Source organism: Erigeron canadensis, chromosome 8, assembly GCF_010389155.1.
Source record: "Erigeron canadensis isolate Cc75 chromosome 8, C_canadensis_v1, whole genome shotgun sequence".
NCBI lineage: Eukaryota > Viridiplantae > Streptophyta > Magnoliopsida > Asterales > Asteraceae > Erigeron > Erigeron canadensis.
Window position 1 is genome coordinate 25,660,717 of NC_057768.1, and position 24,843 is coordinate 25,685,559.

The window sequence follows — 24,843 nt, forward strand, 5'->3', positions numbered from 1 at the left end:
GAATGCATACATATATAATCATAATCATGTTTTCATATCAATGTGCATTAAGCACCACATATAGCCTATCAAAGATAGCCATTACTTGCATAGCAATCACAAACATAACTTTCATCACAATCTCATTTTCAACATGGCCATGGATAATTTGGCTAGTAGGAATTTACCCACCTACTAGCTCTTACATACAATATGACTAGTAGGAATTTACCCACCTACTAGTTCTCACAATCAATCAATCAAATGGGTCATAGGAATTTACCCACCTATGACCTCTATTAACAATGACATGATTATAAGCATATACACTCACCTCAAACTTGGCTATTAAATATTATGGCTTAGGCTCAATGTGATGATCTTCACCACCTATACATAATACAACAATATATATCTATGAGTTCTATGAACTCAACTCTTTCACAACATTTACTTGCATTCAACATACTTCTAGCATTATGGTGTTTGGCTACTCAAACTTTTCCAAAAATCCAAATTCTCATAATAACACTTTATATCATACTTACTAGCCAAACACCACAAAATATGGGGTTCTTACTATGGGGTTTTTCATTATCAACACTCTCTTTAAATCAAACTATCCATTTCTCAATCAAAATTACTAGGCTTTACTTGAAAATCCCATACAACAAAACCCCCCAAATTTCAAAGATTAAGAACCCTAAATTTCTATAACAAGATAAAACTAGGGTAATAGAATTCAATACCTCAAAAGTGTAAGACAAAAGATTAGGGTTTTTAAATCAAGATTCCTTCCCTTTTCTTCCTTCAAAATTTCAGCCACCACCACCTCCACACAAGCCCTCAATTTCAATTTTTAATATAATTGGAGATGATTATTCTTATTATTTTTTTACTAGAAGAATTATTTGATTGATTTTGATTAATTGCATGAACACACTTGATTTAATTGGATGGAATGGAAGAAAAGGTTGAAGAAGGTTGAAGAGTAGAAGTAGTGGAAATATGAATCATGAAAATTGAATTGGCTAGACATCCACTCCTAATGCCACGTTTCTGTTCAATTTTTGTGGGTATAATACCCACTAGTCACTAAAGTTCCAACTAAATTAACCCATTTTCTCAAAACAAAATACCAGGAAATTAATTTAATGTCAAAATTATGAAAAAGGTTAATTTTCTATTACCTTAAAATATTGGGATGTTACATTAATACCCTAAACGCTTGTAGCTCTCAAAATGCTAGTCATAGCAGCGTTGAAAATTGGAGATATTTCTCCCATTCGAATAGCTTGAAGCTTTTTTAATCAAACGAAACTTTTTGTTAGATAGGAGATTTTGAGTAAAAGCTTGAAGCTCCAAAAAGCTTCTTGCCAAGTATGTTTGCAAAACTAGCTGGTAGCTAATAGCTGAAAGCTGGTAGCTAGTAGCTGGTACTTGTAATTGAAAGATGGTTGCTGAAACTTTTTAGATGTATATAAGTGTTTGGCAGAGTAGCTAAAATTTTTAATAAAATGTGTAAATGACTAGAATAGATTTACATAAAAAAAATACTTATTATTAATACATACATATATATATAAATTATTTTCCAATTAAATACATGATTTATTTTTTAAAAATATGTTACATATTCATATCTAAGATAGAAAAAGAAAAGCTCAATTACTATATACAAAACACAGTAAGTAAGAATGCACCCAATTTCCAACTTAAATACTAATGTGTGTGTTACTGCTAGGATTAAGTTAATGTCAAAAAGTCAAAATTCCAAAACTATATATAATGTCACGAGACTACTTGTAGCTACTACAAAATTACCGGATGTCACATTCTAAGGCCATCATGGCTACTTTTGTAATTTAATGCCCCAAACGCTTGTAGCTCTCTCAAAACGCTAGTCATACCAGCGTTGTAAATTGGAGCTTAATTTTTCTCCGATTCAATAGCTTGAAGCTCTTTTAATCAAACGAAACTTTTTGTTAGATAGAAGATTTTAAGTAAAAGCTCGAAGCTTGAAGCTCCTAAAGACTCTAAAAAGCTTCTTGCCAAACATGATGTGAAACATACATATACAACGTACTGGGTTTTACCAATACAAATATAAGTAATAATAATAATAAGTTAAATAAAAAAAAGTAAACAGTTTAACGGGTGATGCCTATTATACGTTGTAACATATCAACTTATGAAGTTTTCTTGCCAAACATGATGTGAAACATACATATACAACGTACTGGGTTTTACCAATACAAATATAAGTAATAATAATAATAAGTTAAATAAAAAAAAAGTAAACAGTTTAACAGGTGATGCCTATTATACGTTGTAACCCATAACTCCATAAGAATGCAACAAAATTGGTAAAGCTGGAAAAATATTTGTTGTTGTACCTTATGCATTATATGTGCTACTTTTTAGTATAGGTAATATAAAGGTAATAACTTTCTATGCCTTTTATATAATCTATTTACTATCTACCAATATACTAAAACAGGATTAAGGCTTTTATTAATGGATATTTAAATGAAACGTGTCACATCTTAATTCCTTATTTTAAGTTGCCTTATTACTATCAAATATTAATATATCTTCATTAATATAATTTAGTATAAATATATATCTTTTATTAAAATATTTTGATAATATGTAACTTTACGAAGAAATATTGTGATATTAAAGATTTGATATAAATCATTATATTATTGTATATCATTATTATCATCTGTGACTAAATAAAGATAAGCATATAATTAAAAAGTTTAATCTAATTATAAAAAAATGCAAAATTTTAAAATAATGCTACTCATATTTCACTATCATGACTTTAAGATCGTAATATTAATAATATACGATCATGTTTCAATTAATACGTTTATGATACATGTAGCTTCTATCACTTTCCCGTTGTGAAAATACATTGAATAAATTATTCTGAAAGCTAATTTTTCTAAATTTATCGTATATATATTAATAAAGCCGTACATCGTACGGATCTTAGGACTAGTATTATTATTAATCCATAAAGATCAGCTATCTTGGCTATATCCAAAAGATATTTTTGGGCCATCTGTGTTAAATTAAAAATATAAACGACGATAGGTATATGTGATGTCTATCCATAAGATATTTTTGGGCCATCCGATATATGTTTAGAGGATGGGCTTAAATCATCCAGCCTTAGATATTTTTGACATGGGTATTTTAGAATCTGTCAAATAGCCAAATAGGAATCAGAATTTATCCAGTTAGATGAACTTGCACTTATATGGAATTATGGATACACAAGCACACATCACTATATAACATGCATCCAATCTTAGATATTTTCCATATTTTTAACATGGGTATTGTAAAATGAGTTCATTTAGGAATCGGAACTTATCCTGCTAGATGAACTTGCATTAAAAAAGATACACATGCACATATATGATTTATCTTGATAGAATTTATTCAAATGTGCTTAAATCCATAAAGGGTTAAAGCATTAGAGGCTTGATGTATATTAAAAACGTTCAATTGTAAGACAATTGTATTAAAGTAAAACAAAAAAGACAAGATCTTGACCCTTAGATCATGGTTAAATTGATGCACGAAGATTCACGAAACAATTGATGTATGATGATTTTCATGATTCACGGTAATTATCACTTAAGAAAAAACTTATTGTTTTATTTGTTTTACCTTAATAATTGTTTTATTTTACCTAAAACTTATATATATATTTTAAAAGTATTTTTCCTTTTTATTTTAAATTATTATTACGCCAGTTTTATAATCTTACAACATGTTTTAAGAGTTGAAAGATCGGGAAAAAAAATTACGATAGAGAGACTAAATAGAACCATTTTACATAAAGTACAGCGACTACAATCGCCCTCCCTTGCTTAAACCCGGTCTAATAATATGTGTGTAAACAGATGAGGATTAGGTATATAACCAGAGGGGTATATCATGGCTATTTCTGTACTCTTCTTGATCATCCCCAGGATTATGTGTAGAAGCATCTGAACCTAAGACTTTAAATAAAAATGTTGTTTCGTCCGGATGTTAATCACAAGGACACTCTCTTCCTCTCACGCATCTCACCCATTTTTTAAATGGATTTTGTTAATGACATAAGGCTGCCATTAACGTGCATAAACTAATTGTACTTTTACCATAAAATTCCGTAAGTCGACTTGTTGTATGAAAGGTACAAGCTTTTTATGTAAGTTGGGGTTGTCGATAGAAAAATCCTTTTACAATAATATTATAAATAAATAAAAACACACACAGAGAGATCAAGGAGAGAGGAACGACAATGAGAGTGTGAGCCCAATCCCGTTTTCACTCACCTCCCGCTCTCTCCCCTGTAAGGGGGACCGGTTTTTGCTCCAATATTCATGAGGTAGCGTATTACTCACCAAGGCGCTCCCTCCCCCTTTCTCTTGTCTCTTATCTATTTGTCTTGGTGACATTCCTTTAGAGTACTCATTGATGTTGCAGTTATTTTTGTCAAAGTGTAATCCTGTAAATGTCCAATAAACTTTTGAACTAATTCAGAAAGTGATCCATGGTACTTGCAAAGCAATGTCAAGTAAAAATCAATGCATAACTTCAAAACAAGCTATAGATTTTAGCCTATTTCAATTAATCTGTTGGATGTTTTGTACATGAATTAATAAGTTGAGAAACTGGACCATGGGACCAGTTGGTTTGTTGATTATGACTCACCAGCCTTTGCAGTTGCAGCCTTTTCCAGTGGACTTGTAGCCATCTTGGCCATTTTGTGAAAGCCCCAAATTTTGACACTCATCAGCTATGATTGTATTCCCTTTTGTATTTTTCACTCGAGTATTCTGCAACACATAATCTCAACTTTTGTCACTACAAGTCACTAATTATAATGACATCAATATCATTATTTTTTAATAACGATTTTTAGATGTATTCTATATTATGTATGCATTTACCACCTTCTTCAAAGAGTCGATTCTCCCCGTAGTACGTCTCTTTTATTTTATATGCATTCGTACCTTGGTGTCATGGTGTGTATGAATATATATATGATGAAAGTGGAATGAGATTTTGCATAATTATATTTGAGAAACAGTTTCTTCGCTATGTGCAGTGAAAACACTCGCACGAAATTAGTGGGCTATGTCGGTGACAGGTCAAAACAGGGTTGCAACAAGACATGTAACTTCTGTTGCCGGAAGAAAAATGTCGTGATACCGTATTTGTTCAAATGATTACAAACACTATATTTGCTTAGATAATAATGCAATGGTTTGAATAAAATGAGCCAGGATGTTTTATGCACTAAAACAACACAATAGAATACAATGGGCCCATGATAATAGCTCTAAAGAAAATGGGTCCAATGCTTAAAATGGGTCAGTAAATTTTGTGAATCGATCATTGGACCCATTTTCTTTTTAGCTAATAACAAAATCTCCCATTCCGGCCGAGAGATTAAATAACTATAGCATGCCAGAATACGGAGTTGAGATGGTTAGATCTATACCCTGGAATATTATATGTGTGACACGCTAGAGATAAAAGTAAATAATCTGAATCTACCCAATCCTACGTGAATGTTTCAAAATCTGCAAATTGGTTTCTCTAACGGTGAGCTTTGGTAGGTTTCCTACAATCTAGAAATCACACCCTTTTGTTGAATTAAAGTGGTGACAATATTGATAACATACTAGTGACTCAACTATGCTGTTTTGATTCTAATTAGAAGTGATGTACGAACGTCTTGAAACCCACTCGTCGGCCACAAGCTTATACAACTGGAAATATGCTGATTAGAGATGTCCATTTTTGATAAAATTTCTACCCAAAGTGAAAGAATGCTCCCTTTATGCGCACCCTTTTCCTCCTCTGCTTTCATCTTTACAATTATTCTGTTTTATTCCTAGCTTTGGAACAGAACAAGTTCTTTACGGGCAATAACACCTTTGTAACGCTTGTTAGCCAATACCCACGACGCATTTTTATAATTATTCCCTTTGTCAAGAATGAATTTTTTTTCCTCTTATAGCCTCATAAGATTTTCTTTTATTTTTTAATTTCTTGTTAGCAGGAATATTAGTATTAGCCAAAGTGACTCGCAAAATGGGTGGGCATTTTTTTCATTTAAAGTTTGATTTGAAAGGCACATTGATCCTTGAAGTTCCTTTTTTTTGCATCTCTTTTATGTTCCATTTATGAGAATGTTCTCCATACGCAGGTCCATAAACATCCAAACGTGTTTGAATAACTACACACAACAACAGTACCCGATTCTGTCATGACACTACAAGAAAAATGGCTTTTAGGGAGGACATTTTGTCCTCCCTAAAAACTTTTGTCACATTTGCTCCATTTTTATTGTAATATGAGCTGGATATGGGATGGTGTATGTAGATAGTCTTACCCGAAACTAAGAGTAGATAGGTCCTTCCATTTTGGATATATATACACATGTTATGACAAATATAGTATGTATGTATGTTACAAACATCTAGGTGTCGCGGAACTAGCTGTCAGTATGTGATAACAATCCGATATAAAATGTAGAGGGATTGCATAGGGTCTTCAAGTATATATTTAATACTTGATACTTGGTAACAGGTGTTCACAACCAGGATCGAATTAAATACAAGAATTTGTCAAGAAATTTGGTTCCATTTCATTCAAAACAAATATACACAATGATTGTACAAATCGGGATACATAAACTAAAAACAAACTAACCTATTTATACTAGTCTTCTTGGCGGTCAACTCCCAACCATCACGATGCTTCTGAATCGTTATATCATTTCATGTTTGAGAGCCTTGAATCGCTGCTCTGTTTAAAGCATCGTATGTGACTGTCCTTACAAACACCTCTTAAATCTCAATTTTACTCTAAAATTCTCAAACAAGTCTTAACAATTAATAAAAGGGACCAACAGAAGTTCATTGATCTTATAGATTAATTACCTCATGTCATTGAAAAGGTTTCTTTAAAGACGATTTAAGTGATCAATCTGCACGAATATGGATGCCAAAAGATTGATTCTTTATAAGCGAAATGCATTTGATTTGGCAATAACATTACAATTCATTTGGTTTGAGGCTTCCTCTTTTGTCAACTTATATGCCATCTTATTGCAATTGCATCTTTCTTGTTTCCTCTTTCCACTTTCCCCCACTCAAAACCAAATACTCATATCGACAACATTAGTGCTTAAAGCCCCATCTAATTAATTTTTATTTATTTGGTGCATTAAAATGGATGTATAAATACCTTACTAAAAGTACATTCTATACTAAAGATACAATGCCTAATTAAGGCCTAGAAGGCTAGAAGCTTTGTTTCTTGTCGTGTTACATAATCTATAAGATTAAAGTGTTTAAAACATGCATGTATATATCATCAAAATGGCACCTTTTTTTAAGAAGTTTTGTACCCATTTAAAGATTTTTTTTTATTACTCGTGAAATGAAATACTATCTACAATACTATTCATTGGAATACTACTAATTTATGTAGGTAATAATTTCAAGAAAGTATATCTGTGGGATAAAGCCAAAACTGATACCTGTTTTGGCAGTGTGGGTAGAGAGCAGATACACGAAGAGCCAATTTCCTCCCAATATGTGTTGGTGTGTGAGAAATGCGACACAAGTTGAATGGTTTGCAAGGATGCACGTAGTCTTCTGTTGCTGTTCCCCTTTCTTACATCCATAAATCAAACACCTTATGATTGTGCCTTACCTGATCATCTCTAATTCATTTATATCCATACCTTTGTTTTGGAATAATGACTTTAAATTAGAACACAGTCCATCATCCATAGGCGAGGGTCCAATCAGCAAGGGAAGTCGATTGTCTTAACTGGGTCCCGCTTCCCCCAACCTGAGGAGGCATCAGAGGAAAAACCCCGCTAGCTAGACTCCCTCTAGCTAATTAATTATAATCTAGGATTAATAATAGAGTTTGGGTTTGCACCTGGCAAGATTCAAACCTTCCTGTAGTAGTGGGTAAACCTAGGGTGACTCAACTCGATGAGCTCTTATCATTGTCCGTTAGCTATGTTCTAAAAAAAAAAAATCTAGAACCCCAAGAATTTCATAAAACCTAATACCAATATGAATTTATTAACATTAATAGACAGTTTGATGATGAAACAAAGCCTCCATTACGAGATGTAGCGTGGTTTATTAGGGGACATCTAAGCGTTTATCAAAAACTAATGCTTGTTGGAAATTAGGTCATCATAGCTAGCTAGATCAAGAAACCAATAAGGTTGCTACTCTACCGGCTAAGTCCCAATATACATCGACTATAAATGATGTAAAACATGTTTTCATGAATTTGTCATCTTTAAGTTGTCATATATATTGGTAATCAATGTTTTTGCTTCTATGTGACGATCACCCTTGCTATCTATCTTTGAAAGGGAATTTAATCACGATGGATGTTATTGCCATTTATGTTGTCAAAGGGCATTGTTCTTGGCATTTCAGCAAGTCATATATGATCATGGCAACCATGGTATTAGTAATTTTAGAAGTTGCCAAATAAAATACACATTTATACTCAAATCACTCTTTTCTCATCTTTTAATTTTTAGCCTTTAAAATACCTAAATTACCCCTCTTATTAATTAACTTAAATATTCCACCTAATATACCTATATATAATACCCTTATTAAAACTAATTACGTACCTTTACATTACCCCCATTAATTCAATTACTTTTAAATTAATACAAATGTCGCTAGGTCACCAACACTGGTGCCACCAGTCGCTGCCCGCACATTGCGCGGGTAACCTTCTCCTGTACAATCTATGCAAATCTCAACAATTTACTTACATTCATTATAAACTACTTACTTATCTAGGAAACCATGCACCCAAGAAAGTTTATTGAACTTTTCTTTTTTTTGAAAGGAGGAAAACTTATTTAACTAAGCATGCAAACTATTATAGTGTTACATAACCTATGCTGCAATGTCATAGTTGATTAAAATGAAAATATATAGTACTCCAATGAAAATAGTGACTTGGACATATCATGAAAGGGCAAAGGAAGCAAGGATTACAAGGAGAGCTTCTGGTTATGGTCCCCTTCTTAATGCAACATGCATAATTGTTGTCTTAGTACATGCCAACAACATTTCCATGGCCACTACTTCAAGCCGGCCACCATGTCACCTATCTTGGTACCACTTTTGTTCAAGCATTGTTAACCTGATCGATGCATTAACAAATATAAGCTATGATTTTCACCACCCTAGCTCCATCAATACCAAATCATTTCTAAACACATCTTGTATGTATAGTTTAGCGCAAAATCGACAAGTAAGTTCTATTAGGAGTAAAGCACCGCGTAATAAGCTAGTGTGAAATTATTGCATGCTATACCGAAATATATAAACGACATTTGCCAATGTTAACAAAAAAAACGACATTTGCCAAGAGGGAAACTATTTATCAAAATGTGCCATGTCATATGTGTAATTGATAAATGAATATAAATAGATGATAGATCTATATATATACAATGTAAAACTCATGTCTTATGAACTAGTATTTTGGTATATGTGATATATGTGCCATTTAGGCCACGGTCATGTCAAAATCTTTACATGGATTCACACTTCATTTCCAAACCATCCACAAAATCCCACTTGTCAAACCTTGATGTAAAGATTAACTATTCTAATAAATATCGCAAAACCCTTTTAGCGGCTGCAACTTGCAAGAAGTTGGGTGGATGATAAGGGAACCTAAAAAGAAGTAAATTTTATACATTATCCTTACTAAACAGAAAGGTGAATTCATATTCATATACTGTATGTTTAGTTAAAGTTCGAGAAGAAATAAAACCATAAATAATAAAAGAACCACAAAGTGACATTTAACATTATCTCTAAAATAGAACTCTTGGGCAAAACTCTTTTGGCGGTGAAATAGAAATTTTATATTGTATCCTTACTATTAATGTTTCAAGTCTTTTTCTTCATTTATTTAGATTGATAGTATATTTTTGCTACATTAATTATTATTTTGAAAGTTTCACCAATTATTTTCTACAACTAACAGTCAATATATACACTAACATATGTATGATTTTTGATAAAAATTCAAACTTACAAAAGCTCTGTTGATATATGATTGAACCAAATATCTATTTCTTATGTCACCAATCATTTGATGGGACTTTTGCAATTCAAAGAAATGCTGTCACACAAGATAAGATATCAGAACTTCCTTAGCAATCTATATATGAGCTCCACAAAGAGACAACCATTCGCTACCACAAAATGCATCCCCATTTCATCCTGACATATATCAATTTGATACTCACGATGAGATTCTAAATTTAAAAAAATAGTATGCTTAATTCCAAAAAAAAGTATACATCAATTTCTTGCATATTTTTAAAATTATAAACAAGTTAAATATTATAAGTTTAATTTCTTTGTATTTTGGGGTGAGTCCCTTTGGTTGCTTATGGGTCTTAAATGTAGGCTCAGATTTTGTCTTATACTTTATTGGTAAGTTTTAGTTGAGCCTCCCCCGAAACATGATTGGGACTTCATCAAAAACACAATAAGGTGAGTTAATCGACCCTTGATTGGTTGGGAGTTTTTCTCGTATCTCCTTATGGTAAACAGAACGAGTTTTTTTCATTCTTTTTGAGGTCCTCACAGTTAATGTTTCGGGTAAAGTATAGAATTTGTTGTTTTGTTTCTTTTCTAGATTGTAATTGTATTTGTATTTTTTGGCGACTAGTGACACCCTAGTTTGTCTATCTTATTAATATATTGTTTCTACCGTTTTAAAAAAAATATAAGTTTAATTTCGCGAACATTAACAATATTGTTGTAGATAACACGACTACAAAGATGGTTGATAGCCAAAAAACAACGGCTCTTTGTGGCTTCCAAACCTCAAACACCTTAAGAAAAGACGCCCTAGCTAGTGACAAAACTTCAAACCGCTACCATCCTTTAATATTGTATTTAAGCCTTCATTATATTATCCTTTAAATGTATAATACTACTTCTAGAGTTGTAGTTGTATAAGATTAAGTTTTCCTATATACATATGTCACCTTATATTATGATCAAATTAGTTAAACATAAAGCAGCATACAACGATATTGTTCATTCACACACGGGTTACTCACTAATATGCGATATACATATATGTGTCTATAAAGCAAGATGATGAAAGGATGTGGATCGGCCCCCACTCACACACATCTCTTAATTTGTTGGATCGAATTAACAATTTTTTTAGCCGCTTTTTGATGGCATCTCTTTCTCTCTTACTCTTCCTAGCTAATAGTGACAAGGTTTGTGGGGAGCAATATAGGAATTGGGTGGGCCCCGCCCATTTATATGTATATAAATACCCAACTCCTATGGCCTCAACACTACATCAATTTCCTCCTAAAGCTTCCCTTTCTTTCCCTAAGAAAACAAAACACAAACTATTACTAGTAGTACTTTGCTTTGCTAGCTACCAACTAACCACAAACTCTCTCTTTCTCCCTTTTTGTTTGTTTTCTTGTTTTTGTGTTTGTATCTTTAACTTTTGTGTTATAGTTTTTTTAAACTATATTGTTAGTTCCCTCTTTCCCTAACACCAAAATTTTTAGCCATGTGTAACCCAACACCATCTTCCTCATCCAATTATGTCATTTCCAAGGATACCCATTTTAACAATCATCATAATAATGACCCCCCAAAATCTATTCATGATAATGATAATCACCTTCATTCATGGCCAACCCCTTGTGAGGTAACAAATATTCAAACAAATACACATATATGTATATATATCTATATATATCATCCTATTTAATTTTCCATATTCTTATGGGATGATTAATATGCAGCTAGCAGCTTGCTACTACTACTTATTCTCTATATTAAAAAAAAATCATTTAATCATATGTTTGTGAGGGGGTAGCATGATGCTAGAAGCATAGATAGTTACTTAGTCTAACAAGTTTCAAGATTATAAGTAGTCTTTAGACTATAGTGTCAATGATGCTGATTAAGGAACAAACAACCTTTACTATAATTAGTCTTTAGTCTTTATTGACCATTTATTTCTTTAATTCCAGGCATTGGAAGAAATCAAGGCCATTGGAAAGATTTCAGGACCAACTGCCATAACCGGTTTACTACTGTATTCAAGAGCTATGATCTCCATGTTGTTTCTTGGCTATCTTGGTGAACTCGAGCTCGCCGGAGGATCTCTATCCATTGGTTTCGCCAACATCACTGGCTACTCCGTGATTTCGGGTTTAGCCATGGGTATGGAACCTATTTGTGGCCAAGCTTATGGTGCTAAACAAATGAAACTATTAGGAATAACTTTACAAAGAACAGTTCTTCTACTCTTATCAACTTCTATCCCAATTTCTTTCATGTGGTTCAACATGAAAACTATCTTATTATGGTGTGGACAAGATGAAGAAATCTCATCAGCAGCTCATACTTTTATCGTTTTCGCAATTCCTGACCTTTTCTTGCTATCTCTTCTTCACCCTCTTCGTGTTTATCTTCGAGCTCAAAACATAATCCTACCGTTAACTTATTGTTCAGCTGTTTCGGTCCTTTTGCATGTCCCACTCAACTTTTTGCTAGTAGGTTATTTCAAAATGGGGATTTCCGGGGTGGCAATTGCAATGGTTCTCACAAATCTCAACTTATTGTTCCTTTTGTTCACATTTGTTTATATTTCGGGTGTTTATAAAGATTCTTGGGTTGCACCAAGTAGTGATTGTATCCGCGGATGGTCTTCTTTGCTAGCATTAGCAATTCCAACTTGTGTATCCGTTTGTCTCGAATGGTGGTGGTACGAATTAATGATAATAATGTGTGGGTTACTAGTAAACCCTAAAGCAACCGTGGCATCAATGGGGATATTAATTCAAACTACATCTTTGGTTTATGTTTTTCCATCCGCATTGAGTCTTGGTGTGTCAACTAGGGTTGGGAATGAGCTAGGGGCTAACCGACCGGCTAAGGCTAGAATTTCGATGATTGTTTCACTTTTTTGTGCTATAGTGTTAGGCCTTATGGCAATGTTGTTTACAACATTGATGAGGCATCATTGGGGAAGGTTATTTACTAATGAGACAGACATTCTTGAACTAACTTCAATTGCATTGCCAATTGTGGGACTATGTGAGCTAGGAAATTGTCCTCAAACAACAGGTTGCGGGGTGTTGAGAGGAAGTGCAAGACCAACCATTGGAGCCAATATAAACTTGTGTTCATTTTACTTGGTTGGAATGCCGATTGCAATCGTTATGGGGTTCGTTTTGAAATTGGGATTTCCGGGACTTTGGTTAGGGTTGCTCGCAGCTCAGGGAACATGTGCATTGGTCATGTTATATGTTCTTTGTAGAACAGATTGGACTATTCAAGTTGAAAGAGCTAAAGAGTTAACAAAATCACCATCTTGTTCTAAGAATTCGACGTTACCGGTCTCAAACAAGAATCAAACAAAGAAGACCATGGAAGCTAATAATAATAATCTTCAAGTTATTGTGGTGCCTGATTTGATAAAGAAACCCTCGGATTGCTCTTCACTTGAAACGGATCCACTCATTGTGCATCATTAATTAATTAATCTTGAAGACTTTGATTTTCTAATTCTTTTTACCCCTTATGTGAATTGAAGATATATTGCATTTGACACTAATTAATTAGCTAGCCAGTAGTTTAAAAAAGTTCTAAAATATCTTCTACTCCTATATATAGTCTTGGTTGTATATTGTTCTTGATCCTTTGATGCTTTCTTTTACCTCAGGATGGTCACGCATTGTAATTGTTGAGTAATGCATAGAGAATAATAAATAGAACATTTAATTGATAAAGTAGAAATTGAGCTTTTTTTTTATAGTTTTTTTTGTCTTTTATCAGACTTGTTTATATCTTATAAGGTTATATACCTTAATTAACATGTCCTTTATAATCTCTTTTATCTCTATAAAAAAAAGACAAAAACCATCTTAAATGGGTGTTCTGTATTTAAGAAAATTTTATAGATTGAGTAAGTCAACTTTCCTCTATATATAGAGGATCTCTATTTATCTCTTCAAATTATTATTTTTTGTATAATTTCTATGTTTATTTTGAAAAAGTGATCTATATATATTCGTAGTAGTATGGAGTTAGACAAAGCGTAATTTTTTAAGATATTTTTTTCTTTAGATGAATGGTTAAAGATGAGTTAAACTATATAGTTTTTGATATAATAGTTCAATAGCCTAGTACAAGGCTTTGTTTCTATAAGATTATAGGAGTTTGTTCATTTGGATCCTTTTATTTGCTTATAAACTTAAGGCTAAATACTAGTCCTTAATTTTATTTCATCTAATGGCTTAAATCTCACATCAAATTCATTCCCTCCCTTCCTCCTCCCGTCATTTCTTCACAGACACACACACACACACACATATAACACACACTTTATCTCTGACCGGCGACGGGATCTTGAACAACCGTCATCTCCACCTTTATCTCTGACCGACAAAGACGACTAACTCCTCCTTCTTCTCCTCCAGCGATACAACCGCCGGAAAATGCAACAACTTCGCCGGAAAACTTCAAACGCCAATAAAACCTTCGTTCCTTCGAATTAGAACATCACACTTACACCAAAACACTCAAAATCACACCGCGAACAAACCCTGACCAGAAATTAATCCGATCTATACTCGCCGGAAAACTTGAAAAACTCACCGGAAAAATTAAAAACATTATAGCTTTGTTGTTTCTTCGAATTAATGCATGAAACTTGTACCAAATCACTCAGAAACACATTCCTCACAAACCCTAGCCAATATACACTGCTTTCGAGCTCGCCGGAAAAATCATAGTGTCGCCGGAAAAATCACGTTCCACCATCTCTTGGATCGTCGCCCATTAAATCCATACCGTTCCCATATTCGTCCCTTGACGGTCAGTTTAGAACGGATAAGGGCCTCTGGCCCGTTCTGTATCCACCCAAAAACGAAATTGATTCGCCGGATAAGTCGCCGGAGAAGATTCGACGACGTTAGTGTCTTAGTGATTACCAATCAAGCTTGATTTGGCTTGACCAATCAAATATGATTAGAAAATGTCACCGGAGTAACCAATCAAGCTTGATTGGCTTGACCAATTAAATATAATTGGACAATGTCGCCGGAGTAATTCACCGAAGTAACCAATCATGTTTGATTGGATTTTGATGATTGTTAAATGCAAAGGCTTAGATTAATCCCTTGGTTTCCAAGTGAATACAATCCTAAGATTATAACCCCTTATAATAATTGCTTTTTGTTGTTAGGATGAAAGTTTAATTTTATATGTATGGTGTCTCTTAACATCGCCTACGTGTTGTTGTTTCCTTTCCAAATATGGGCACAACATTGGAATAAATTAGCGTGACAAAATCCCTCATATTCCCTTAACAAGCTAGCCACCCACTACCATTTGTTTTCCATACTTTTGCAACTATATGCAAAAACCATATTATTTATTACTTTTAATTCTTTTTGATCAAAGAATATCTCACTTAAATTTTTAAAAGAATTTATATAGTTTCAACAATCTTTAAAACTTTATTACATAAGAGCATTTACAATGCTTTCACGCGTTAACGAAATAATGAATGACCCTATAACGAACTAATGACGAGTCAATCCTAGTAGAATTAATTGACTATAACAAGGCATGCATATATTGTGAGTAGCTTTTTGGTCATGTTGAATGAATACTTTGACTTAAAAATACAACAATAATATTTAATTTTCTCAAAATAATTTAATAACAAATAATTAGTTTGCATTAAAAATACAAATTTTAAATAAGAGTTCAAACCAAGTATCGAATAAATGCTTGAGAAATACAAAGTCACGTGTTAATTCGTGAGTGGGTAATATCATTTTGGAGTTCTTTGAATCTAATTTCCAACTCCATAATTACTTAAAATTTGATGTAACTTGTGTGAAGGGTAAATACGGTTCAGTTTGGGTCGGTTTTTGATTAAAACTGAAAACTAAACAGCTACAATTTGGTTTTTGAAATCTAAAGAATTGGGTTTCGATTTTTTCAGTTTCGGTTTTTCGGTTTGGATCTTTGGTTCGGTTTTAGTCGATTTTTAACCACTTGTCAACTTGAAATAAAAAAATTAAAATTTATACCATATGATTATACTACAACTTCAAATATTTAGTAACAAAAAACATTCCAACAATAAATCCATTCGAATAAGTTGAAGAAACTTCAAATATTTATTTCAAATAACTTTCATATATAACTATTTATATGTTTCACGTATTATTTCAATTTGCAATTGATTAAACCGAATCGATCTTGTTATGTATTTTCACATAATATATATAATCAATGTTGTTTATACACTAACAAAAACAAATATATATATATATATATTTAACGAGAATGAGTATTAAAAGGATATATATATACAAAATAATATAAATAATATATATTTTTTGTTCGGTTCAGTTTTTTGGTTCAGTTTTTCATATAAAATCAAAACCGAACCAAAAAATTCGGTTTTTAGAAAATGAAAACCGAAAACCATTAGTTTTTTCGGTTCGGTTTTTGCTCAGCCCTACAATGTAGTTATCGGCTGTCTAATAAAGTTCGATTTTTTTAAAAATATGAAAATGTACATTTATGATCTCATATGAAAATAGTATTATTATATTAAATTATTGAATATTAAATGTATTTTTTAAATATTTAAAAAATTAAAATTTCATAAGTTATCCAAAGAATATTATTAACAAAAACAATCCAACAATGACAATAAATCCATTAAAATAAGTTGAACAAACTTTAAATATTTATTTCAAATAACTTTCATATATAACTATTTATATGTTTCATGTATTGTTTCAATTTGTATTGATTAAACAGAATCGATCTTGTTGTGTATTTTCACATAATATAGATATATATGGGGAAGGGAATATGAGGCCATGTATTTATTTAAAATATTAAAATATTAGTATGTGAGGGGTTTTTCACCCAAGTTGGATGCATAACAGCCTCATATATATATATATATAATCAGTATTGTTTGTACACTAACAAAAACAAATATTTTAATATATTTAACGAGAATGAGTGTTAAAAGGATATATATACAAAATAATATAAACAATATATATTTTCGGTTCGGCTCGGTTTTTATGGTTCGGTTTTTCATATGAAACCAAAACCGAACTAAAATATTTGGTTTTGTTTTGTTTTGGGTTTTTCGGTTTTGTTTTTTTTCGGTTCGGACTTTTCGGTTTTTATGGTTTTGTTGGTTTTCGGTTCGGTTTTTGCCCAGCCCTACACTGTAGTTATCGTCCGTCTAATAAAGTTAGGTTTTTAAAAAAATATGAAAATGTACATTTACGATTTCATATGAAAATAGTATTATTATACTGAATTAATGAATATTAAATGTATTTTTTAATTATTTAAAAAATAAAAATTTCATTAAATGTCTAACAACTAGTATTTTTTTTACTGAAATTTAATCATTTTTTATGAGCCTTTAAGTAAGCCCGAGATATTTTTTTTATTTTTAATGGTGAATTTCGCTGGAACCTTCTACCGAGTTTCGATAGCGGGAGATCGTACTAACTGTAAAATTTTCATACATATAGGTAATCAAGCTAAAAACTATCTAAGAAGGTTGACATTGGAATGAAGTTGGGTGCGTGGTGGCGTGGCACCACCACAAGACACTACCAATGACCGTCCACCACGCTTGGTGGTTTGGGTTTGAGTGGTCAGACCACGCGAACGGAACTTGTGCAGGAGTGAGAATCGAGGCAAGTTAACGGGTCTTTTTTACTTTACAACGGCTTGTTCTTTTTTTATTTTTTATTTTTTTTGTTGATGTGACTAATTTATACCCATTACCCACATCCTTATTGGCCTATTTCTTATGCTTTTTAAGTATATTTTGTATGCATTTATGGTGTTTGTTAGTATTTACAGGCTCTAAACAGGTTACGCGTTCATTTGGTGCAATTACGAAGGGTTATTGGCCTAGAAGTTGATCTGAATGATTGAGAGTTGATAAAGTTTGGAAGATTGAAGAGTTCAGCAAGCTTGAAGATCGAAAGACAAATCTTGTCACCAAGCTTGTGACTGCGTCGCAGTGGAGGTAACCATGCCCACTGCGCCGCAGTCCTTATCCACGAAAAAAATGGAAAACACCTCACTGCGCCGCAGTGGGGGTCGCACTAGGCTGACTGCGTCGCAGTGGGAACACGGGGTCTGAAGGAATAAGTCAGTTTTTGCATCAGATTTTCAGAGGGCTATATAAGCAAAACCCTAGGTCAAATTTCAGGCATCAAAACTCTTTCTAGGAGCTGTTCTACAAGGTTTCTTCACCCTCCAATCAAGATAATTTCTTAGGCGGATTCGTTGAAGATTCACGGGCACCCATCTAGATCGTATCTACTTACTGTCTTGCAATTTATTTTTCATCAAACGATTGGTACATCATGTTTCTCTTCTATTTTATTTATTATTGTGGATTGATCATGAGTGGCTAAACGTTTAATCATCCACCTTGATGAAACGAGACGGATAATGTGATTGCAACATTTTTTTAATTCAGAAGAGTTTATTTAATTATCGTTGTTATGTGATCTTGATGATGTTAATTCTTTTTATTAATTAATTTTGATATTGGTTGCATACAATTCTTCGTTGGTGGTACCAGTTGAATGTGTATGTGATTTTAAAACGGTTACTTGTCTATAAGCAATTATCACTAGTTCATGGTATGATAGTGAATATTATTTTAAGAAAAGATTAATTTTGTCAACGTGATTGATATCGGTTGGTGGTACCACGTTATTGTCACATAGGTTTAATTGATAATTTGATAGTCAATAAAACTGATTGTTGGAAGAATTGTCTTTACCTTGGTGGTACCGGCTTGGATAATTTAACTAGCAGTTAGGTGATTTGGTATTTTGATCACGGTTGGTGGTACCACGTGAGCACCTTAATCTTGTCACGATTATCTTTAAACTCTAGAGAATTTGTTCTTAATTAAATGCAATCACATTTGAAGTCAAGGGAGTCAAGGTGGATGACTTTTAATTATATTGTCTGAAGTTCTTTACAAATTTATTCAATTATTTTGCAAACCAATTTTATTTTAATTGTCAAGAGGATTTTCGAAGCAACACTCGTTTTCCAAACCATTTCATAAGCAACTAGTCATTTCCAATCCCTGAAAACGACCTCAAACTTATCTCTTAACTATATTACAAACGATCGGATCCACTGCCCGTGAGTGCGTAGTAGTGAATTTTTAGGTAGTTTTAGTTTTATAAATTTAAAGCTCGATTTTGCACATCATTTGTCTTTCCTTTTCTATATATAACACAACACACGTAAATAACTAGCATATTTTACACAAACATTCATCCATACTTCACTCCACTATACTTCAAATTTACACACATGCATTCATCCATATTTCAAATCATGGCAAAAAAACAGGCCAAATATGACCGTTTTTTATGCAAAAATGATGATGCAAAATCACATGCTTGATGACATCAGACTCAGATCTGAGGTAAATACTGTGATTCAGAGCGTAACGGACAACAAGACGGTTTACATAGCTAAAATTGAACGATTTCAAGCTGTAGGCCGAATTCCTAGCGCCGTCGAAGATGAGTATGTTATTTATTTTCGATAGAAGATCGATTGGATGGATCAAATCATTGCCCAGCTTACCACTGCCTCTTCTACCTTAACAGTCACGCTAGACCACACGGAATACTGACAAGGCAGTGTCGGTGGTGGTCGGCCTAAAGGTTACCAAACTAACCCGGGGGAGGAGTACGCAACTCAACCTGGTGACGCTGCCCAATCCCCTGAACGCTATCGATACATTCATCGCAGTGATGACGATAGTGACGTGGAGTCGTGGACTCAGACTATTCTGAATGTTAGTATTATGTATTTTAGTATTATGTGTTTTATAATTATTATGTATGATTTTTTAGCCTTTATTATGTTTGTCTTAGTCTTGTTTAACTATGTTTATGTATGTCTTAGTCTTGTTTAACTATGTATGACGTGGAGTCGTGGACTCAGGCTAAACTTCTCGTTATATCTACCGGTGAATGATTCTTGTTTAACTATGTTTAGCAAACTTTTTATTCATTTGTATGAACATTAATTATTTGTTGGTGATTTATGCAAGTACTTGAATATTTATCGTAACATAGTCTATTGCAAGTCAACAACTTAGTCCAACTAGATTATGGATTAAGACAAGTTGAGTGGTAAACATAGGTTGTGCCCAAAATAGTCTATTTCAACTTAACAAATTATGTCTATATGATTTGGAACAAATACTTCATAGGGTTTGTTAAACTAGTTTATTCAATTATCCAAGAGTCGGGAGGGATGCACCTTTTTATTATTGTCTACAACTTTATTTTTATTATTGTTAATTAGCTTTATTAGTATAAGTCTAGTTAATTAATTTCCATTGTCAATTAATTTCGTTTTAATATTATCTTTAAAATCAATCGTGACTGTAGAACTTGATTATAACCACAGACGCTCCTCGTGGGAACGATATCCACTTACCCTATCTAGTATAAGGTATTTAGGTTTATTTTTTATAGGTACTTCAACGTCGATCAAATTTTGGCGTCGCTGCCGGGGAGCTAATGCGCTTGTAGTTCAAGTTTTTCTTTTTGTTTATTTAGTTATTTTTCTTTACTCTCAAAATTCGAAAAAAAAATAAAAATTATAAAACCATAAAAAAAATACAAAAAGATTTTTCATTTTTTATTTTAGTTTGTTTTCTGCATTTATTGTTTTTTTGTTCTATTTTACACGTTTGTTTTTGTTTTTGTTGGTTTTCAGTTATTTTTAATGCATGCATACAAGGAAATCCGGAAAGGACTTCACCATTGTTACACGATCCTAAGATTGAAAAGTCAGCTAGAGCAAACAGGAAAGCAGCAAAAGCATCAAGTAGTGATACCGTTGAGGATCAACTAGTTGCAAAGGAGTCATTGTTTGATTTAGAGGAGCCAGAAGTTTCATCATCTGACGAAGAAATGGGAGATCAAGAAGCACGTGGAGTAGATTCATATTAACGTCCAAGATAATACACAGATGCATCACTGATTGCTTATCCAGCTGCTAATGCTAAGAACAACACCCGGAGGTTTGAAGCTCGACCTCAATTGATTAGCATTCTACCTACCTTTCGAGGAACTGCATCGGAGGAACCATATGAGCATCTTACAGGGTTCATGGAGATATGTGCTACTTATCAGGTGACCGGCTTCACTGAGGATGAGGTAAGGTTACGTCTTTTTCCTTATTCACTTAAAGATAAAGCTAAAAGTTGGTTTTTGGCATTGAGGGGTGGGAGCAGTAGTACTTGGGCAGAAATGAAAAAACAATTTCGTGAGGAATTTTATCCAATAAGTAAAACTTCTGATGTTAGAAATCAAATAAAATCTTTTACGCAACTGCCTAATGAACTTTTTCATGAAGTTTTTGAACGTTTTAAGGAATTGTTAAGGTCATTTCCTCATCATGAAGTGCCAATGTGGGAGCTTGTCAAAAAATTTTATAATGGTCTTGATTCAGCAAACAGACAGCTTCTACTCGCTCTAGCGAGGAGGAATGGACATTTTTCGAGAAACTAAGTAAGGGTTCCAAAACCCAAGCTTCAGTTGATCGTCGATCACCTAGCACTGCCCCATTACATGTTGTCTGTAATTCAGGAAATTTTGATAATAGTATTCGAGCTGATATGAATGCACTTAATAAGAAACTTGATCTTTTACTCCAAAATTCCGGGAGTGGTAGTGCTAATGTTTTGCAGGTACAAGATGTGTGTGCGTCATGTGGAGATCCGGATCACTTTGCTAACTCATGTCCCATATCGATGCCACCCATTACAGAAGAGCAGGTCAATGAAGTGTAGCGTAGGAGATATGATCCATATTCCAACACTTACAATCCAGGTTGGAGGGATCATCCAAATTTTAGATGGAATGGTGATAATGCACTGAACTTCCAAAATCCCAACCAAACAACTCAACAATTCAACCAACCACCAAAAACCGTTTCAACCAAAGCCTCAACAAACTTACCAGAATCAGGGCAACTTTCAGAGGCAATCTCAGAGTTATGGACAACAACAATACCCAAACCAACAGCGCCCATATCATAACCAAGGTCAAGGGTCATTTCAGGGACAAATGAACCAATTTGATAACCGATTATCTAGCTTGGAATCAAAAATGGACATGCTTTTGGAAAAGATGGAAAAGGCTGATGGAAGCAATAAGCAGCAAACCGAGGCAAACTCCAAGTCTATTTTTGCTTTAGAAAGACAAGTGGGTCAAATGGCCGAGCAATTAGTAAGGAGAGAAAATGGGAGGCTTCCAAGCTACACAGACTTAAACCCAGCTCATAAGCCTCATGGTCAAGGACATGTGAACATGATCAGTTCACTTCGAAGCGGTAAGGTGTTTGACAATAAGTTTGAACTTCCGGACAAGACCAGAGAGCGTCGCTCACTAGAAGCCAGCGCCGCTCCCCTGCCACCTAAAGCCAGGGAACTCCGCTCACCAGAAGCCAACGTCGCTTCCCTACCACCTGAAGCCAGGGAGCGCCGCTGACCAGAAGCCAGTGTCGCTCCTCTCCCAACTGAAGCAGAGAGCGCCGCTCACCAGAGGCCAGCGCCGCTCAGAGCACCAGAGCCAGACATATTTGAAAACAGGTTCGAGCGAGGTAAGTTTTCGTTTTCTAGTGATTTTAGTGAAGACTTGGGAAATGATGACAAGTTTTTATTTAAACGTGGGGAGGGTAATGAAACTAATGAAGAACTTTTAAAACCTCCAACAAAACCCAAAGTTGCGGAGAATGAGGTGGATGCTAACACTACACCATTTCCTTCAGCTTTGGAGCCACCGTTTTCTTCATCGTATGGAAATAAAGGACCAAAATCTGATGATATGTGGGAAACTTTTAAACAAGTGAAAATTAATCTCCCACTCATTGATGCAATTAAGCAAATTCCAGCTTATGCCAAATTTTTGAAAGATCTTTGCACCCAAAAGAGAAAACTGAAGTCATCATTACCCAAAAAGGTGGAATTAACCGAACAAGTTAGTGCTGTTTTATCTGGCTCATTTCCACCTAAGCTCAAGGATCACGGGACGCCTTTAAATTCAATAACTGTTGGTAATATTTATATCAAAAAGGTGTTGTTGGATCTTAGGGCAAGCATTAATATACTTCCATCGAGCCTGGTCGATCAGTATGAGTTAGGTACTTTAAAGCAAACTGATCTTATAACTCAACTTGTCGATCGAAGAACAAAGACTCCCCGAGGTATGTTAGAAAATGTGATTGTGAAAGTGGAGGACTTTTATTACCCTGTTGATTTTATTGTTATGGATATTGAACCATCTTACAGGGACATACAACCGACAATCATTTTAGGTCGTCCATTCTTGGCTACAATTAGTGCACGCATTGATTGTAGAACAGGAGCCATGGACATCTCTTTTGGTAATAAGAAGCTAAGAATCAACATCTTTAACTCATTGTCTGCTTCTATTACTAATGATTGTTATGTTATTGATGCAATTAATGAACAGGTCCAAAAGCCTGCAACTCGCATGCTTAAGGACGATGTTTTTGAGTGTTTTTATGCAGATGATGAGGATTTGCTAGAGGTGGAGGAGGTGAATGTTATTGAGAAAGCGGTTGCTAGCACATTGGACTCAAAGATGCCATCGTGGTCATACAAATTTGATCCATTACCTCATAGAATCGACACAGCCACTAAGCCATCATTTGAGACACCTCATACTCTTGAACTGAAACCATTACCTTCTCATTTGAAATATGTTTTTCTTGGTCCTAACAAAAGCTTACCTGTTATTATTGCTTCTAATCTTTCAGGACCACCTGAGGAGGCGTTAATGGAAGTGGTTGGTAAGTACAAGGCTGCTATAGGATAGACCATAGCTGATTTGAAGGGGATAAGCCCTTCAGTGTGTATGCATCGGATTGTTACTTATCCAGATATCAAGCCATTTCACGATGCTCAAAGGAGACTAATCCTAATATGCGAGATGTGGTGAAATAGGAAGTACTAAAATGGCTGGATGCAGGTATTATCTTTCCTATTTCGGACAGTCAATGGGTCAGCCCGACTCAGACTATTCCGAAGAAATCTAGCATTACCATTGTTGATGGAAGATGGAAAGCATATTACTACCCGACCTGTCACAGGATGAAGGGTTTGTATAGATTATAGAAAATTGAATTTAGCTACTTCTAAAGACCATTTTCCATTACCTTTTATAGACCAAATAATAGAGAAACTAGCTGGCCAAAAATTTTACTGCTTTTTGGATGGGTATTCAGGGTACAATCAAATACCCATTCATCCTAATTATCAGGCCAAGACCACCTTTACTTGTCCATATGGCACCTACGCCTTTCGAAGGATGCCATTTGGTTTATGCAACGCACCTGCTACTTTTCAGTGTTGTATGATGAGTATTTTTTCTGACATGCTGGGTGATTCTTTAGAAATTTTCATGGATGATTTTTCTATATTTGGTCAATCTTTTGAATCATGTCTCAAGTAGTTAGAAAATGTTTTTAAAATATGTACCGAGACAAACCTTGTTTTAAGTTGGGAGAAAAGTCATTTTATGGTTAGGGAAGGGGTTGTATTAGGCCACGTTGTTTCTGAACATGGGTTTGAGGTAGATCGTGCTAAAGTCCAAGTCATTTCCACCCTCCCACCACCAACCAATGTTAAGAGTGTTCGTTC

General features: G+C 33.9%; 2 protein-coding genes and 1 non-coding gene across 3 annotated transcripts; 2 read left to right on the forward strand and 1 right to left on the reverse strand.

The window, feature by feature from the left end:
- Positions 1-11,410: 11,410 nt before the first annotated feature.
- Positions 11,411-13,856, forward strand: LOC122578770 (protein DETOXIFICATION 48). Its single transcript, XM_043750802.1, has 2 exons — positions 11,411-11,757; positions 12,086-13,856. Exons 1-2 carry the CDS (start codon positions 11,617-11,619, stop codon positions 13,592-13,594), a joined length of 1,650 nt encoding a protein of 549 aa, XP_043606737.1. The 5' UTR covers positions 11,411-11,616; the 3' UTR covers positions 13,595-13,856.
- A 7,619-nt stretch (positions 13,857-21,475) lies between these two features.
- LOC122580714 lies at positions 21,476-21,582 on the reverse strand. Its single transcript, XR_006320859.1, has one exon. It is a non-coding gene; the product is annotated as a small nucleolar RNA R71 (small nucleolar RNA).
- Positions 21,583-23,005: 1,423 nt separating this feature from the next.
- On the forward strand, positions 23,006-24,019 carry LOC122610495. Its single transcript, XM_043783480.1, has one exon. The coding sequence runs from the start codon at positions 23,006-23,008 to the stop codon at positions 24,017-24,019; it is 1,014 nt and encodes a 337-aa protein (XP_043639415.1).
- Positions 24,020-24,843: the final 824 nt, after the last annotated feature.